Raw genomic sequence first — 18,941 nt, forward strand, 5'->3', positions numbered from 1 at the left:
CCACTATCATGTGAAATCATATAGTAAGCCACAGGAACTACTAGACCAGTTTTATTTTCATCCGTGAAAACAATCTTAATTGAAAAACAACGCATACCAGTACGAGCCATATAACAAAATTTTAATCATTTCACATTTCTTATGGCCTAATGATCTTCCAAAATAGTTTACACTGGTCCTTACAATATTCCAGCGAAAGCAGAAAGATCTCTGACTGCTAATCGTCTATTGGACGTGGTTCGTCGTCAACGCGTTCTCGGCGCTCTTTAAATAGTTCGTACTAAACAAAAACAACATTCTCCAACATTCTGAACATTTTGACACCAGAAATTCGATTCCGCAATTAATGGAACTTAATTCTTAACTCATTTCAATAACCGTTAACATCGCCGAATGCACTTTGTGTAATTCGAAAAGGCAAGCCTATACTAAACTCGAATCATTATTTTGATGTGACATTTGGCACAGATGTCACTGACAGTCATACCAACCTAAAAAATAAATATTTCAAGGAATGGGGTTTTGCATGAAATTTAAATTAAAAAGTCTAACTAGTTAAGTACATTTGCGGCATGGTCATGTCGTTTGAATGGATAAAAGCACTCTCTCTCTGAGAATACACAGTACCCGCCGAGGGAAGCAGAGGAAGAGGAAGACCACCACTCCGTTGAATAGACCAGGAGAAGGACCTGACTGTACTTGGAATCTAAAATGGCGCCTAAGAGCAAAAAGGAAGCACGACTGGCGAGATGCGGCTATAACCGTGTAAATGGTGTCTACGCCAATAAAGAAGAAGTAAATTTGCGGGGAAACGTCCTCTCGATTGCATTTTATTTTAATTCCAAAAGTAATTTCTATCAGCCTCATTGTACCCAATTTCGACTTCTGGCTTTGGCTAACTTTAAACCGGTGGACAGGGCGAAGTACTTGGACCTTATCTTTGATTAGAAGCTCTCGCAATAATATTTTTTTTGAGTTTTTTTTAAAACTAATATACCAAAGTGATCAACGAGGACGCTCGATAAAATCAAAACTTTAGCACTTACCGTCTTCTATCATAAAACCGAAAACCTATAAAGTGTCTTACACACACATGTATTTGGACATTTTTTTGGAAAAGTGGGTGTGGCTTCACCTCATATAAATGTCAACCAAACTCTATAGAGTCGTTTCCTTCACACATATAATGTTCAAAAATGCTAATAACTAACCTCCCATACAAAGGTTATGCACTAAAAGTGCGTTAACCGACTAACAAAAAACGCCAGAAACACTAAATTTTACGGAAGAAATGGCTGAAGGAATTTGACTGGCTTTTTAAAAATTGTCGTGGCGTCGCCCAAGCAAAACCTATCTTAAATTCTACGTTTCTGAAATTCGGTATATAATATTTTCTTAACACCACATGAAGGATTTTTGAAATCGGTTCAAAGCCATCTTGAATAAACGATTTTGAATTCTCTGATGCTTTTTATAATACATGGATGGATAAGAAAGTTAGTAAGAAGGGTAGGAGGTGAAGTTTATAGAATTACTGAATTCTCAGCTCACATCAACAGTTTTGACCCATTCTATAGAACCATAGTATAGAACTTTTGTCTAACCTAAATTTAATAACTTCTGTCGGACATACTAAAAAATTGTAAAAACAAGTATGGAATTTATATATGTATTTATTGGATTGGATTTTTTAGTTATTGCATTACATTTCAGGCTATTAGAAATTGTTTTAATTTTTTTTCAGATTTACACATAATACTTTCATTTCAATAGTTAATTCAATAGAAAACGCAACAAAACTTTACAGTATTAAGAACAGTATTTATATAAACTTTTTTCTACAAATTATTGTACAATTTTTCTAATATTCATGCTTTCAATAAATTAGTCTAAATTAGAGTTCCCTTTAAGTATGTATGTGTGGCTTTTACATATGAGGCATATGAAATGGTTTTGTAGACACACTGTTCGAATAGCTTGCGATTGATGAATGTATTTTGCTTTTCAAATATGTATTGTATATGAGAGAACGTATGATATATATGTATGTATGGTATGTATGTATGGCTGTTTATTTTCATAGAATATTTTTGAGGACCTGTTTATATATAACACTAATATTGGCATTGTGTTTAATCTTGATTTGAACATATCTTAATAATTTTATGTTCAATTCTTTCGTTTTCGATAAAGTCAGAAAAGTGTTCCAACTTTACGGATTGCATAACAAAATTTCAGCTACATAACAAAAACTTAAATACTGAAACTTAAAGAAATTATTATTAATTATTGTTTTATAATAATCATAATTGGATTATTTTACAAATTTTTTTATTGATATTATATATTTCGTTATTTCTTTATCTCGTTGCAGCACATCACCTCAAGTTTATGAGGATGGTCTCCTGGGAGAATTAAGGTATTGAAATACTGAATACTTTCATATCCAACTAACTTTGGATTAAGTCAAAGGAATGCACCGATTCTGTGTTGTATCATAATTGATTCAACTAGTTTCACGAACTTCTTGTTCAAAGAATAACTCAGAATGAGTTAAATAGGAAAGTAAAAGTCGCTTCAAAGGAGCGTAAAATAGAATTGCCCAAGCAGAAGCAGTTTTAGTCTGCCTTTCGTCAGAGCAGAAAATTCACTAAGTTTTCAGAATGGTCACAATAAGTTTATATCCACTAAGTTTCCAATGTTCAAGATATAGAAAACAATATGTGCATATAAAAGAAAATTGAAAGAACACAAACTTTTAGCAAGTTTTCGAAATCATAGAATTATTCAAGGAAGGAGTAATCGTTGGGCATCTACATAAGTGTGTGTGTGTGAAAGAAAGTTTTCTGATTACCATTCACTTGGGAGTGGCCAGAAACGATTATTTTACATATATATGTCTCAACCAGATTACGACTTCCGGTCTTAGAACAAATATCTTCTGTGTAGCCAAAGAACATCCGGGTGAAAGCAAGCTAAACTGAGTAAGCGAACCATTCCTCCCAAGGGCTGTGCGCTGAGTTTGGGACCCGCCACGTAAAAAATGCTCCCCAGCCTCTCAAGCTGTTGTAAACTCAACTATAATCACATAATTCCATAAAAAATAAGAAATTAAAACATAATATGCTTTTTTCTCCACTAAGCGTGGCCTGCAGTAAGCTACTACTGTTACTCTGCTAAGGTCGTAGCTTAGCTCATCACTTCACTAGCGTATAGCCTTAGCATAAATAAGTGCGAATGAACATTTAAGTTGCTGCATGGTGTTGAAAAACATTTAGCGATGCGTGTACAACTTTGTTCATTTTTATGATGAAACTAGATTAACAAAGACTGAAGCTTTACAGATTTTCAAAAACATGAGTCGCCTGCTCAACTGGCATTTTGTGAAGTGTTTTGGTAAAATAAAGCATTAAGATTAAGAGCTGCCCAGGGATATTCGTCGATGGTTCAACCCAATGGCCTAACCTAACCTAACCTCAACCTCAAAAACAGCAGCTTTCTATTTCAAAAGTAAAATTAATTAGTATATTTGTTTTTGCTTTTCTGCTACACATACAAGTATGTATTTAATGGAAGAATTTCTTGCCAAACTTAATTAGTTTGAATTCCATTCCTAAAGCACGAGTTTAACTGAACAATCTAACTTAACAATTCAAAAAAAAAAAAATCTATATTTATTCTATTAAAATAATTAGATAAATTATAATTAGATATTTAGTTAATATTAAAGCAACTCTATATTTGTATATTTAAATATATATTAATATGAGTATATAACTATTGGCAAATGAATATTTCACTGAAGGTACTTGGCTATTAAACTTTAAATTAACAATTGACTGCAGCAATTTTTGTTTTTTTTTTTTCTTTAGCTATAATAATGCTTTGAATTCTCACTTATTGCATTTCCTTGCTTTGCTAACATTTTATTTTATTAGATTTACAGCATTTTAGCTATCGCTTTTGTTTGTGTAATTACTAGTATCTATAAGTAAATGTTTAGGTGTACATAGGTATGTAATAGCATATGAGAGTATATATCTAACAAGCACATTTGTTGAAGTACATTCGTGATTTTTCTTATAACTACAGTGGTGCATGAAATAATATTTTAATTTTTTAATTGAATTCGAAGGCAAAAAACTCAAATTTAATACTTGATTGTTTTGGCATGCCACTGCAGTTAGACGATTTCAATTCTCTAATAAATAAGTATATGCAATACTTTAGTATATGTGGTACGAGTATTTTAAGTGTTTTTATACGTAATTATAAGTATTTGTGAATGCACTTAGAGTAAGTATAACATTTTCCCTAATAATAGTTCAATTCAAGTGGAGGTTTATGAAAGCGGGTCATATACATATGAGTATCTTAGAGTTCGTCGTTATATTTTATATATGTTTACGTACATTTACCAAGGTGCAAAGTTGACACAACTGTGAAATTTCAGCGTACAATTATCTTCTGACATTAAGGCTCTTCCATAATACTTGCTTTTTATTACAATTTCTAGCTTTTTTTCGAAATCATACTAAGTGTGTGATACAAAGCATTTAAAGAGCGAAAATGAAATAGATTAATTTACATGCAAATTTTTAAAGAAACTGAAGATCACCGGAATGCTAAGTTGGCGTTAAAAATCAGCGTACTTGCATTTCCACTTGCTTGCCGGCTCCAACTCTACGGTGAATACACATACATATATTATCATGTAAGTACATAATATATACTATTATGTATGCCTTTATTCCCTTCAAATTTGCTCCTCTTCACAATGCTTACTCGATAATACTTTAATTGTCGCTTTTCCTTAGTGCATTTTTTTCATTCGGTATGTTAATCTTTAAATGCAAGTTTTGCTAATTTTCTAATACTGTTTAAGCATTTGACTCCTTCAGATTTTGCAATCGTGCCAATTGATTTGAATCCAATTCCTCGGGTATGCTTGCACGCCCACCTACAACCTGTTTAGGTGCTTGGACGTCTTCGGCGCTTGATTCGGCATTAATATCGGCAGATTGTGCGCCACCGGCAAAAGCGTCATCGAAATTCGCATCGAAGTTGGCTTCGAAATTCGCCTCGAATCCATCACCAGCATCAGCCACACTACCTTTTTCGTTAAATGGGTCTTCGGCCTCTTGTAAGGTCTTAACTTCAGAGTCCGGATCCTGATCGGATGAGTGTGTATCGTCTAAAAATATTTTAACATTGACTTAAGTTACTATTTCTGGACAAAAAGTGGGATTAATATATAATTATACAAGTATTAAAACATATAGCAACTGGAGCTGAGTGTGTACACGAAAGCCGTGGAGAGTTGCTTCGGCGCCTTTCGTGATATATGAGACGAATTGGTGCATTTTACGTCGACACCTTTAATTGAAATCGTACAAAACAGATTGTTCAAGAACTGAAGCCGCTCGATCTTTCCAAGAGACATCGCTTTGCTCTATGGGCTCTTCAAAAGATCCAAGAAGATCCGACATTAACGAGTCAAACTTTGTTTAGCGATGAGGCAGTTCTGGCCCAAATGGTATGTAAACAAGCAAAATTGCCGCATTTGGGACAAAGAGCAACCGACAATGGCGACCGTTATCGCGCCACTATTTGATGCCAAAAATTGAAGCTCGTGATCTCGGCGACATTTTGTTTTAACAAGACGGCGCCATTTCCCACACATCGCATCAATAAATGGATTTAATGGGAGGACACTTCGGTGAGCAGACAATTTCAAGTTTTGGGCCGGTAGATTGGCTACTAAGATCCTGTTATATCACACCATTAGACTTTTTCCTGTAGGGATAATTAATTTTAAGCTCTAAGCGGACAATCCCGCTTCGACTCAGGTCGATTCAGGTCAAGAATAAAATACCACGCTTGTCATTCGCCATTTACCAGTCGAAATGCTCGAACGAGTCATCGAAAATGGACCATCTGAGACGTAGCCGCGACCAACATTTGAGAGAGATAATCTTCCAAAAATAAATGCTAAAGAAAGTAATTTCAAATGATAATAAACATTTCCCATTAAACTTGAAATTTCTGTGTTTTTTCTTTAAAAAAGAAGGGAACCTCGACATGGATCTCTTTTTAATTGTCGCTCATGATTATATTATATATAGTATACTATATAACGGTAAATAAAGTGAACCATGCGAAATAATTTACTTATTTTTATATATAAACGGCAGAAACCAGCTTAAAAAATTTAGCATTGTTATTAGTCAACAATTGAAAAATAACTATAGTAATAGACTACCTATTTCGTAGATTTAGACATATGCCCCACAAAAAATAGACTAAAGTGCTTAAATCACAAATTTGTTGAACTGCCCATGCATCAAAAATGTGTTTGGTGTGGTCTGTACGCTGGTGGAATCATTGCGACCGTATAAGATGCTGTTGGACGAAATGTTACAATGGCGCTATCGTTCGATGCTAACAAACTTTTTGTTGCCAAAAATGAACAATGGAGGAGAAATTGCCCGGATGTTTCCAGCTCATCCTCCTCCATAAAATTTTGACAACTAGTGTCCGTCACGATTTTTAGCTTTACGGCTTGAATGCCTATGGGAAATTGAGTCACGTCTAGAAGTTCACGCAGGAAGTGGCCAGAAACGATTCTTTTACATATGGCTCAAGCAGCTCACGACTTCTGGTTCTAGACCAAGTATCCTCTGGGTAGCCAAAGGACATCCGTTTGAAGGCGAGCTAAATTGAGAAGGCGAAACATCCCCTCCACAGAGTTGTGCGTCACGTAAAAAACGACGCCAATGAAAAAGTATGAGAGATGACGACCATGGCAAACGTACTAAGGATAACGATTTAAGGGCGTACACCTGGAATGTCCGGTCTCTTAACTGGGAAGATGCTGCTACCTCGTTAGAGTGAAGGCTGACATCACCGCCGTCCAAGAAATGCGATGGATGGGACAAGGACTGAGGCGTGTAGGTCCTTGTGGCATTTACTACAGTGGCCATATAAAGGAGCGCAATTCGGTGTGGGATTCGTGGCGGAAGAGAGACTCCATCACCGAGTACTCTCATTCATCCCGATGGATAAACGTCTAGCCACAATCTATATCAAAACGGAGTTCTTCAACATATCGCTGATTTTTCCCCACGCCCCAATGGAAGAGAAGGACGATGTGAACAAAGATGCCTTCTATGAGCGCTATAAGAGCTGCCCCCGCCATGATGTCAAAATCGTGCTTGGCAACTTTAACGCTAGGGTGGGCAAAGAAGGTATCTTTGGCATAACAGTCGGTAAATTCAGCCTCCACGAGGAAACATCCCCATATGGGTTGAGGCTGATCGACTCGCCGGGGCCCGAAATATGGTTATCTGTAATACTAGATTCCAGCATAGAAAAATTCACTTGGCTGTTCCCAGTTCGAAAAGACCATGTAGTGATAGACGGAAGACACGTCTCCAGTAGTCTACGAAAAGATGCGGCGACTAACAGAAGGTTTTAAGATCGGAGCATACTCTTGTAGAACCCCCAGAGGTGATCTAGTGATTAATGCCCAGAACATACTAAAATAATGGAGGGGACACTTCTCCAATCAGCTGATTGGCAGCGAAAGCATATAATGTTGAACCCGATTCCCCAATCTATGTCAATGGAGCAGACGTTCCATTGTCCGACCATGAAGAAATTCCTATAGCAATTACCCGGCGGGGGCCGCTGAGCTGTTCAAACACAGCGCCGAAGAACTGATAAGGAGCATTCATCAGCTTTTTTGTAGAATATGGTCTAACAAAAGCTTGCCCAACGATTGGAATTTGAGTCTGCTCTGTGCTCCAAAAAAAGGGGACCCCACAATCTGCGCCAACTACCGTGGGATAAGTCTACTCAACATTGCATATAAAGTTCTATCCAGCGTATCGTGTGAAAGATTAAAGCCCACCGTCAACAAGCAGATTGGACCTTATCAGGGCGGCTTTAGGTCTGGACAATCTACAACTGACCAGATATTCACCTTGCGCCAAATCTTGAAAAATACTCATGAAAGGAGAATCGACACATATATACTACCTCTTCGTCGATTTTAAAGCTGCTTTTGACAGCACGAAAGAGAGCTGTCTTTATTCCGCGATGTCTGAATTTGGTATCCCCGCAAAACTAATACGGCTGTGTAAACTGACGTTGAGCAACACCTAAAGCTCCATCTGGATCGGGAAGGACCTCTCCGAGCCGTTCGATACCAAACGAGGTTTCAGACAAGGCGACTCTCTTTCGTGCGACTTCTTCAATCTGCTCTTGGAGCAAATAATTCCAGCTGCAGAACTAAATAGGAAGGTAATATCTTCTATAAAAGAGTACAACTGCTGGCGTACGCCAATGACATCGATATCATTGGCCTCAGCACCTGCGCTGTTTTCTCCAAAATGGATAAGGAAGCGAAGCAAATGGGTCTGGTAGTGAACGAGAGCAAGACGAAATAACTCCTTTCATCAAACAAACAGTCGTCGCACCCGCGACTAGGCTTCCACGTCGCTGTTGACAGTCATAACATCGAAGTCGTAGATAATTTCGTCTATCTTGGAATCAGTATCAACACCAACAATAATGTCCAAATTAAACGCAGGTGCTACTTCGGACTGAGTAGGCAATTAGAAGAGTAAAGATCTCTCTCAACGAACAAAACCAAACTCTATAAGTCACTCATTACTCTCGTTCTGCTATATGGTGCAAAGGCTTGGACTTACGAGTTTTCAGAGAAAGGTTCGTGGCGCATTGACCCGGCGAATACCGCATTCGATGGAACGATGAGCTGTATGAGATATACGACGCCACTAACATAGTTCAGCGAATTAAAAGACAGCGGCTACACTGGCCAGGTCATGTCGTCCGATGGACGAAAACATTCCAGCTCTGAAAGTATTCGACGCAGTACCCGCCGGGGGAAGCAGAGGAAGAGGAAGACATCCACTGTGTTGGTAAGACTACATGGAGAAGGACCTGGTTTCGCTTTGAATTTTCAATTGGCGCCACATAGCAAAAAGGCGAAACGCGCTGTTGTTATCTCGGCTATAAGCGGTGTCCACGCTAGTAAAGAAGAAGAAGCATGAATGCCTATTGGACAGTCTCCAGTAAGAACCAGTACGATGTATTTTGCTAAGAGCAATTAGTTCAGTAGATCTCCTGTTATCCACCCTCGGTCGTCGACCATCTTTAGGCAGGATCCTACCGAGTTCCTTAGCATCCCAAGACAGCGGTAAGCCATTTTTCAATAGTTTCGTCATCACCCTTTTCGAAGGACGATTTCATCGCCCTGGGTGATAATATCCCCTCCCGATAATTCTACAATTTATTAACTGTTCGACTTACCCTCATGATTTTCATTTTCATCAGCTGCTACTTGCACCACGGGTTTCGGTTCCACCTTTTTCTGTTTAACCGGCTTGTCGTCGTCGCTGCTGGCAGTTTTCGCTGTTCCTGCAGCTGCACTACCTCCATCACTCTCTCCTACCGGAGGGAAAGATTTATCTGTGCCGTCTTCAACCATTGGGGTTGCGGCAGTAACAATTATTTGTGCCATACCTAAATTTAGAGAATTACCTTCCTTGCTGGGTCCGACACTTAAAGCCGGCGGCGGCAGCGATGGTGGTGGATTACCATCGTCGCTGATATCGTCCTTTAAAAAAATTAAGAAAAATATTTTTAATTATACGAGCTTATCAGTTAGAGCAATTTTTTTATTAAGATACTATATACTGGAAATTTGTAATCATTACAAAGTAAAGCTTGCACCAATTACCTCCATTCCAGGCTCTTGTATGAGTACTGAGTGCGTTAAATGAGAAAGGATTTCTTAATGTTAACATGTTTCAAGTCTGTTAAAAAAGCTTTTGCTAGTAAATTTATTTATTTTATTTGTATATTTAGCAAAATTGAGAGGAGAAAAATTAACGGTAGCAGAACATGGTTTCTAACACACTACTTTTACATGATGGAGATATATTGTGACATGTACATATACAAATAGTATATAGTAAAAATTGTTGTAATTAATTACCTAAAATTTTTAAGCTTCTTAATACATACATAAGTAGGTAATTAATTTGTATTTAAAATTTGTCTATTTATAAATTTATTTTTCTCATGTACCTGTCACAAATATATTTTATTCATACTTTATAGTTTTTAGAGTATTATTTTACACATTATTTAGAAGGTAACTGTTATATAGTAATGTAAACATTTAGAAAAAACGTGCGCAAAATATAAAACGAATTGTGTACGAAAAAATATTTAAATAAATACTAATATATAAACTATATTTATATATTTTTTTTCCTTTGGAAAATATCGAGCTAAATATATAATTTATTACACCCTATTAAATTTTTCCTATTTCGAATATTGAAAAAGAACGTAACGTTGTTGAGGTTTTATTCCCTACCCTTCGAGAAACTAAGACATATTACTCGTAGACCAAGGTATAAATTTTTTAAAAACGAAACAAGACATAGGAAGAGGAAACCCGGAGGATGGGTTAAAAGCTATTTAACTCCATTTGCGGCAAAACTAGGAGTATTATAGAAAACAGGTATATGGCAATGTTTCAGGTAAGTAAAAGATCTATAACTTATATATATGTATATACATATTTACACAACTTTATACAGACTTTTTTCACATAACCTCAAAGTTTATATATAAAAACTCCAAACAACCTAGTTTTTGGGTTTTTTATTTTTATCTTGTGCAAAAAAAGTCTTTCTTGAAAACTACTTTCTTAATTCCCTAACACAATGTGATTTGTTTTATTTAAAATATTTATTTTTTCTCCTTATATTGTTTCAATATCGAAAAACTCTAATTTTCAATCAAAAAATTTCAAGTGAAATTAAAACTTTTTTAAGTCGGATGGCATAATATTCTTAGAATTCTCTTGATTATGATTATATTAAAAATATTTACATTGCATTTCTTAAAAAACGCAAAAACGACTCCCGCATAGTTTTCAAAAACATCTAGATAAACCATTTTTAACCTTTAAATATTTAATCCCTTCCTTTTCACGACTTTACCTTATTATTTTTTATTTATTTTCCCTTTCCTATGGGTTTCAATCTAATATGATTTTTTTCTTTGTCTATAATTTTCAAATTTCTGCACTAATCTATGATATATGAAGGTTTTATTCGCCGCTACTTGATATTATTTCGAGTTATTTTCAACACAAAATGTTGCTCAGTGTAGAAAAGTCACTTTTAATTTAGAGAAAATTGTTCAATATACACGGTACAGTAACGGGTGTTTTTTAGACTTGTGATTTTTAAAAAGAAATAAAATTATACTGTGAATGACTCATCAAATCGATGTTTTTGAATGCTCAAAAATCCAGTTGTTTTAGTCGATGTGTGAGAGCTCGCATTTTCGTCGTGAAGATTGATCCGTCTTCCGCGGTTGGCGGCAATCATCTTGGACTGATCTGCTTAGAAAACAGACTTCACTTAACCTCAAAACAAAAAGTCCAGCGGTGTTAAGTCACACGTCACACGCCACAGACTCACTACGCAAGATAATGCGCCCACCAAAGGTTTCCTTCAATAAATTGATTGTTTCGTTGGCTTTATAACATATTCAGCCACGAAAAATCATTAATCATGATTTTATAGCCATGTTCCACATTGACCATAGCAATATGAGCGAATTTTTTTTGAAGAAATGTGAACTAACCTTGTATGGGCAAAGGTTAGTTAGCACACCATTCAGTGACTTTTTGAAGTTGTAACGGTGTATCAACAATTGTGGTTTATCATCAGTCCGAATGCGATATTTTTTATTAATATACTCATTCACACAAAAGTGAGCTTTTTCGCTGAACAAAATTTTCTTGTGAAATTCGGGGGTGCACATGATGTTCGTTTGGCTTCAATTCTTAACGTTGTTCTGGATTAAGTTTGTTGGAAGAAAGAATGGAGAATCAAACTGAGTATAAATCAAGTAGCAGCTGTCAAAAAAATCAACTCAGAAAAAAATATTGCTTCTTGAAAACCATACGTCTAAAAAAACACTCTCATATTAATTAACAAGTAAGGAAGCGCTAAGTTCGGGTGTCACCGAACATTTTTTACTCTCACATGATAAAGTGATAATCGAGATTTCATTATCCGTCATTTACATATTTTTCAAATACCGTATTTGTGTAAAGTTTTATTCCGCTATCATCATTGGTTCCTAATGTATATAAATACTCGTATTATACAGAGAAGGCATCAGATGGAATTCAAAATAGCGTTATATTGGAAGAAGCCGTGGTTGTGAACCGATTTCACCCATATTTGGTACACGTCATCAAGGTGTTAAGAAAATATTATATACCGAATCTCATTGAAATCGGTCTAGTAGTTCCTGAGATATGGTTTTTGGTCCATAAGTGGGCGACGCCACGCCCATTTTCAATTGCAGGTGCAGCTTCCTTCTGCTATTTCTTCCGTAAAATTAGGTGTTTCTGACGTTTTTTGTTAGTCGGTTAACGCACTTTTAGCGATTTTCAACATAACCTTTGTATGGGAGGTGGGCGTGGTTATTATCCGATTTCTTCCATTTTTGAACTGTGTATGGAAATACCTGAAGGAAACGACTCTATAGAACTTTAATATCTTCATTTATGACTTAGTTATGACATTTTATAGGTTTTCGGTTTTCGCCATTTTGTGGGCGTGGCATAATGAAATTTCGATTCTCGAACTTAACCTTCTTATGGAGTTCGGTGAAATACCCGTTACCAAGTTTCATAATGATATCTCAATTTTTACTCAAGTTACAGCTTGCACGGACGGACGGACAGACGGACATCCGGATTTCAACTCTACTCGTTACCCTGATCACTTTGGTATATATAACCCTATATCTGACTCTTTTAGTTTTAGGACTTACAAACAACTGTTATGTGAACAAAACTATTATACTCTCCTTAGCAAGCAACTTTGTTGCGAGAGTACAAAAATAGTTCAATTTTTTCTGTGGTACAATACAAGTATTAATGGTCTTTCGAGTGCAAAATTGTAAGTTTCGGAAAGGTGGCGATTATTTGGGTTCTTTGATTCTACAAATTAAATTTACCTATGAAATAATATTAATCAATAACACATTTCGAAACTGTTATAAAACGTTGTTCATGATTTAAAATTAAAATCCTTTGTATGTATACCGATCATAAGAAGTTAAGAATATATATTTGAAATTTATATTTTAGATATACAAACAAATAAGTACACAATTAACATATATACCAATTATAACCTGTTACAAATTTATGTCTAATATTTTTACATTATTCAGAGGTAGAAATACTCAAACATAGTAGAAAATCAGTATTGAGACACAATTTAGTTATTTAGACTATAAAACTTTCAATTAAAACAGTAAGAAAGCAGTAAGAGTACAAGGACTGCCTACAGAGAGAAAATGTTAAATATTTATAATGCAGAACCCGAAGCAAACACTACGAGTATTTACCCTTTTTGATGCTGGCTTTATTACTTTGCACTTTTTTCAAATACAAAGTACCAATACAAGTATGATAAGTAATAAAATATATTTTTTATCAAATATTTAAATGCACATTTGCTTAAAAAATTGTGTGAACGTGTTAGGTGAAGTGAACTTTTCGTGTTATTCGACTTATGCACAAAGAAACATTGCAAATTACATACACACAAACACATATGCAGGTGAATTTTGTAAATATTTATTTAGTGATATTGTGTTAATTGTGGTTATGCAGTGCGGGGTACAAATATTGATGCAAATTCGTGTACTTTGTAGCGGCAACTGAAAAAGCTTGATTACAAAACGCACAGCACACACACACAAACAAAACGGTATTATAAAATATGGAATATTCAAATACATCTGATTGTTTTGGAAAACAAATATCACTTAAAATGCCAACACTGTTTGATGAAAAGAAATATACACTTCACATTTTGTTTTCGAAAAAAATTGGAAATAGGAAATTTTTTAGCACATTGTTAGTAAGATGGGTATCGTGGATTTTACCTCTAAAGATATTATAGAAGCAGGAGTATTCATAATATATTGTAATATAATAAAATGAAGTTCAAATTTTTGTAGAAGTACTAAAGGAGCAGTGAAAATTTCATTAAGCATGCTTGAGGGAAATACTAAATTACCTGGTGGAGGCATGCTGGGTGCGCCGCCGTTCGGTATATAGCCGCTATCATCATCTAAACCAATAATAGAAACACAATTAATTAATAAAATTTATATGTAAAAAACGGGTGATCCAGGTAGAGGTCCTTTTTCCAATATTGTTTTTTTGGCAGATCACGCGTGCGTCGTGTCAAGCTGTCATGTTATTTTTGTTCAGTATTGTTTGGCATTTCATCGTGGAAAGACTTACGTCTGAACATCGTTTACAAATCGTTCAACTTTATTAAGAAAATTTTCTGTAAAGAATGCGTTTCGCGGGCTTCGCTCAACTTATGGTCAACATAATCGGCCTACTGAGCGTACTATTCGCAACAACATCACCCACATTGAGACCCAGCATTCATTATTGGATAATACTCGATAGAATAGACCACGTTCAGCACGCAGTGAAGAAACAGCCTTAGCTGAAAGTGTACACGAAGACCGGGGAGAGCGATTCGGAGCCGTTCGCAGCAACTGGGACTGACGTATGGAACGACTTGGTCCATATTAAGTTAAGATCTGAAACTGAAATCATACAAAATACAGCTTGTTTGTGGGCCTGAGGAATCATTGGTTGATATTTCTTCAAAAATGATGCCGGTGAGGACGTAACCGTTAGGCGGCCGTTATCGCGTCACGATAACCGACTATTTGATGCCTGAAATTGAAGCACGTGATCCCGGCGACATTTGCCTTCAAGAAGACGGCGATACTTCCCAAACATCACACCAATCAATGGATTTATTGAGAGAACACTTCGGTGAGCAGATAATAGTTATGGGCCGGTCGATTTGCCACCAAGATCGATTGATACAAGACCATTTGACTTTTTCCTATGGGGATATGTAAAGTCTTAAGTATATGCGGATAATCCCGCTTTGATTCAGAACTTGGAGAATTTTCTTTCGAATGATAATAAATGATCCCCATTAAATTTGAAATTTCTGTGTTTTTTTTTTTAAGTAAGCACCTTGAAATGGATCACCCTTTATAATGGCATAAAAATATATACTTAAGAGCTCCAAAGCTCGTACTCACCTGCAGTGTCCTGCGATTCGAACATATCTTCAGTCAGTTCGTGCGCGTACTCTGGCGGTAGTGCGGGTGCGGGTGGAAGCGCAAAACTCGGCGGTGCAGTCGGTGGTGGTGACTCATCGCCACCTTCCGACAACGGTTCACCATTCTCATCACACTCTTCAACTACCAACGATGGAAAATTACCAAATTTACCATCTAATTCACCCTCCCACCAGCCATCGTCAACGCCATGCGCCGTCTTTGTAACAATCTTTATAATTTGACCCTCTTCAAAGGTGAGCTCATCCTCGGCAGTCGCATCGTAGTCATACAAGGCTATGCAATAGAGTATATCGGACTTCCGTTTCTGTGGCGCCATTATGACAGAGACCTGATCGGGTGACTGCATGGAATCCACGGTTTGATCTTCATTGTCAACGGTATAATCGACAGATGAGAATGAGATTTGTGAGCGCAATTGATTGCCTGAGCTACCGTTAACGGCAGTATCCTGTTCGATGTCCAGATAATTGTGCGGCACATAGCCCTCCTCGCCGCGATAATTGCGTGCGCGCAACCAGCCGTCACCATCACCCTCACCAATCACCTCCAGCTGTTCGTTCTCGACAATGGTCAGTTCGTCTGGATTTTGAGCCTAAAAAAACAGTTATTTTAGTTCATAACCATACAATGCATAACGAAATTTCTTACAGTGTAGCTATACAAAGCGGTGCATTTGAAAATAGCTTCCTTCGGTTCAGGAACAATGGATTCGTCTTTCTCCTCCTCTTCCTCAGCACCCCAGTTGACTTCAGTGGGATCATCCCAACCGGTAGTTGCGGCCATCATCGGAGCAGCAGCAATTGGTTCCGGTACACGTTCTTCCACATCTATGTTAATACACAAATCATTTTAATTATGCACAGAGAAATGTTTAATAACGGTTGGAACATACCCTCATCGCTGTCACTAAATGTCTTATCGCGCGACAACTCCTTCTCGACTTTAGACTTGGCAGCCACACCTGCCTGCGCACCGCCTGCGTCCTCTTTGTCACTGTCGTAGAATGAGTCCGAACTTGGATTTTCCTATAGATCAAATACAAAATTTAATTATTTTAGATGTGATAGTATTTATATTTATTTATCCGCTGTACTCACTCCTTGTCCAGAAGCATCTGTACGCATAGAGATGGAACTGGCTGAGCGTGCCAATTCTTGTACGCCCATAATCTCTGCCTCCTGCACCCATTCGTCAACATTAATGCCACCCTCACGCAAACTTTGCAAACATGCCTCAGCCTTTGCCTTCTCCGTTTCAGAGCGGCGAATCAAATCCCTAAACTCTTCAATTTTCGTGTCCAAATCTGGTCCATTAGGATCGTTAGGATCACTGCGTTGTCCCGAATCCCGTAGCGATACACAAATGGCTAATTTCTTTGCGGCATCTCGTATAGCTACGTTCTCCTTCACTACACGTCCCGCCAAATTCTTAGCCTCTTTCGTAAGTGTCTCCGATGCCGATTCATGTTCGGTGGTGATCTTTCTTATCGGATCGTTATCGCACGGTTCGAAGTCATATTGTATGTGTTGTTTTAATACTGGATAGAAGAGATAACAGCACTGTAAATTGTATTCGCGCGTCAATTGCTGTGCTTGATCACGTATTTTGCCGAACGAATTCTGTGTGGCCGAACAGGTGAGCAATTCGGTGCGGCCCATCAGTGTCAGGTACTCGGCTACTCGTTCAAATACATAATTCTCCATAGTGGTCATCGTTGTCTGCAGATCGACTGTGAAGTAACGGTTCTGATGTGCATTCGCTGCGGCCAAACTGAGTATGTAGTCATTGCGTGCGCCCGTCGATTTCTCTTCCAACAATTCTTTACGTGATGTAACACGTGCACTATTCTTTTGCAGCGAAGTGATCGATTGGAAGAATGAACCCTTCTTTTTCTTCAGTTTCTCTTCAATATCTCGTGCTTTATCGCGCACATCGTGTGCGCAATGCTCCTCGTCGAAATATTGCTTTTTTGTCTTATCGACATCGGAAACGCTGAGGTGCAACTCCTTTTGTACATTCACTATCTGTGAGAGTGACTTTTTGGAAATGGCCAATTTGTAATCGCGCAGCACTTTAGCTTCGTCAGCAATTTGCTGCTGGAACACTTCGATAGCTGCGAGTCGTGCGCGTGCTAATTTTTCATTCTCTTCGAGTACCGTACGCCAAACGCTCCACATATTCCTGTTCGAAGAAAATGTCATAATTTTCTAAGTATTATTACCAATTAAATTATTAACTGATTAAAGAGACTGTTGCAATTTGTAATAATATTCATAAGAAATACTTTGAGAAATTAATTGCCAAGGCTATGACATGATTTTTTATCGCAACGATTTTGATAAGAATGTACTATCTATCAGAGAACCCGCGCAAAATATACCAAAAAGCCCCCCCAAGGGCTAAATCTAATCAGACCCGTAACTGAAAGTGCTAAATTTGAAGCGACTTGGCTCCATCTGTGATATGTTCGATTGTAACTGGAAAAATAAAGAAACAAGGGGAAAAGCAACGATACTCATCTCACTCTATCTCTATCTCATTCACTCAGTGTGATTCTTCAGAAAGAATCGATCAAGCTGACAAAGGCATCAAAGATGAAAGATACGCTGTTTGTAACGTTTCAAAATCAAAGAAAAAAAAGCTGAGGAACATTTTCGATCCATTTATTCAGAAACGAAAGAAATGGCAGCAGTACTGAAGTTGACGAATAAAAAACGCGAAATTTTCTGTGTGATAACTTGCGGATAATACTACAGGGTCTCAGTGTACATTCCTCTGTTGGATACAATCGGCGAAGATTTGAAAACACGCTTTTCTAGAATAGTATTGGATGGATTTCAACTGAGTTTGCTGCTTCCAGCAGAAGTATGTGCTTTGAAAACCAAAGAAATAGAAAATCTGATTGACTGATTGACAGATAGATAATGACAACGTCGTGCGACGTTTGAAGATAAAAGGTGAACATGATCACAAGCAGTGCCATTGGGGGCAGAAGCAAAACTCAAAAGACTCATTGGAAACGTTGAAGAACTGCGATGTAGACATATACCCTATAATTCATAGTTATATTCGTATATTCTGCACACTTCCTATGACGAATGCGAGCTCTGGACGCTCTTTTTCGACACTTTGCCACTTTGGCGTGGGTAATTGTCCAAGGCAAATGTAGAACAGCCGAAGAAATAGTGCAGATCGAGCTGCTATAGTATGCAGCTACCTTACAAACTGATTTGAATCAAAATTAAGATATGCATCTTTTTACATCCTTTTATGCTTTAAGAAATGCACCTGTGAATGGTATTCGGTGCAGTCGAAGTTAGAATTTTTTCTTTCGACCTTTACAAGTAATTTCGACAGTTTTTTGAATTCAAAGTCAATCGATGAAGCAATTTATTGGTCGCTGTAATAAAAATTCTTAGTGCCGCTTTTTCCATTCTGAGCGTTTTGGAAGGTTACTGGAGGCAAGACTATGACTACGACCTTTCAATAACAGTCATTTATGTGTAGTTTGGTCGTATTATATGTTGCTGTCACATAGTTAACAAATTTTAAAACCAAGCAACTTAAAGCAAAGAGTCTTTGATCAAGTTAATGGTTAGAATTTGTTCTCCATGATATTGTCATACTAATGAAGTTAGCAGACGAATAAAAGATATCAAATGTCTGCCGAGGAATGCATAAAT

General features: G+C 37.1%; 1 protein-coding gene across 11 annotated transcripts in view; it reads right to left on the reverse strand.

The window, feature by feature from the left end:
- Positions 1–1,655: 1,655 nt before the first annotated feature.
- Positions 1,656–18,941, reverse strand: part of LOC126762750 (protein nervous wreck) — a 31,220-nt gene continuing 13,934 nt past the window's right edge. For 4 of the 11 annotated variants that reach the window (XM_050479750.1, XM_050479749.1, XM_050479747.1 and 1 more), the window contains 9 exons: positions 16,356–17,439; positions 16,151–16,283; positions 15,907–16,085; positions 15,217–15,850; positions 14,157–14,210; positions 13,480–13,509; positions 9,767–9,792; positions 9,337–9,643; positions 1,656–5,194 (listed from right to left, as the gene is read on the reverse strand). In XM_050479750.1, coding sequence (XP_050335707.1) covers positions 4,881–5,194; positions 9,337–9,643; positions 9,767–9,792; positions 13,480–13,509; positions 14,157–14,210; positions 15,217–15,850; positions 15,907–16,085; positions 16,151–16,283; positions 16,356–17,439 — 2,761 coding nt within the window. In that variant the 3' untranslated portion in view covers positions 1,656–4,880. The remainder of the gene's footprint in view (positions 5,195–9,336; positions 9,644–9,766; positions 9,793–13,479; positions 13,510–14,156; positions 14,211–15,216; positions 15,851–15,906; positions 16,086–16,150; positions 16,284–16,355; positions 17,440–18,941) is intronic. The other 7 variants (XR_007667513.1, XR_007667512.1, XM_050479754.1 and 4 more) reach the window with 7 other exon arrangements.

This window comes from Bactrocera neohumeralis, chromosome 6 (genome assembly GCF_024586455.1).
Source record: "Bactrocera neohumeralis isolate Rockhampton chromosome 6, APGP_CSIRO_Bneo_wtdbg2-racon-allhic-juicebox.fasta_v2, whole genome shotgun sequence".
NCBI classification, from domain to species: domain Eukaryota; kingdom Metazoa; phylum Arthropoda; class Insecta; order Diptera; family Tephritidae; genus Bactrocera; species Bactrocera neohumeralis.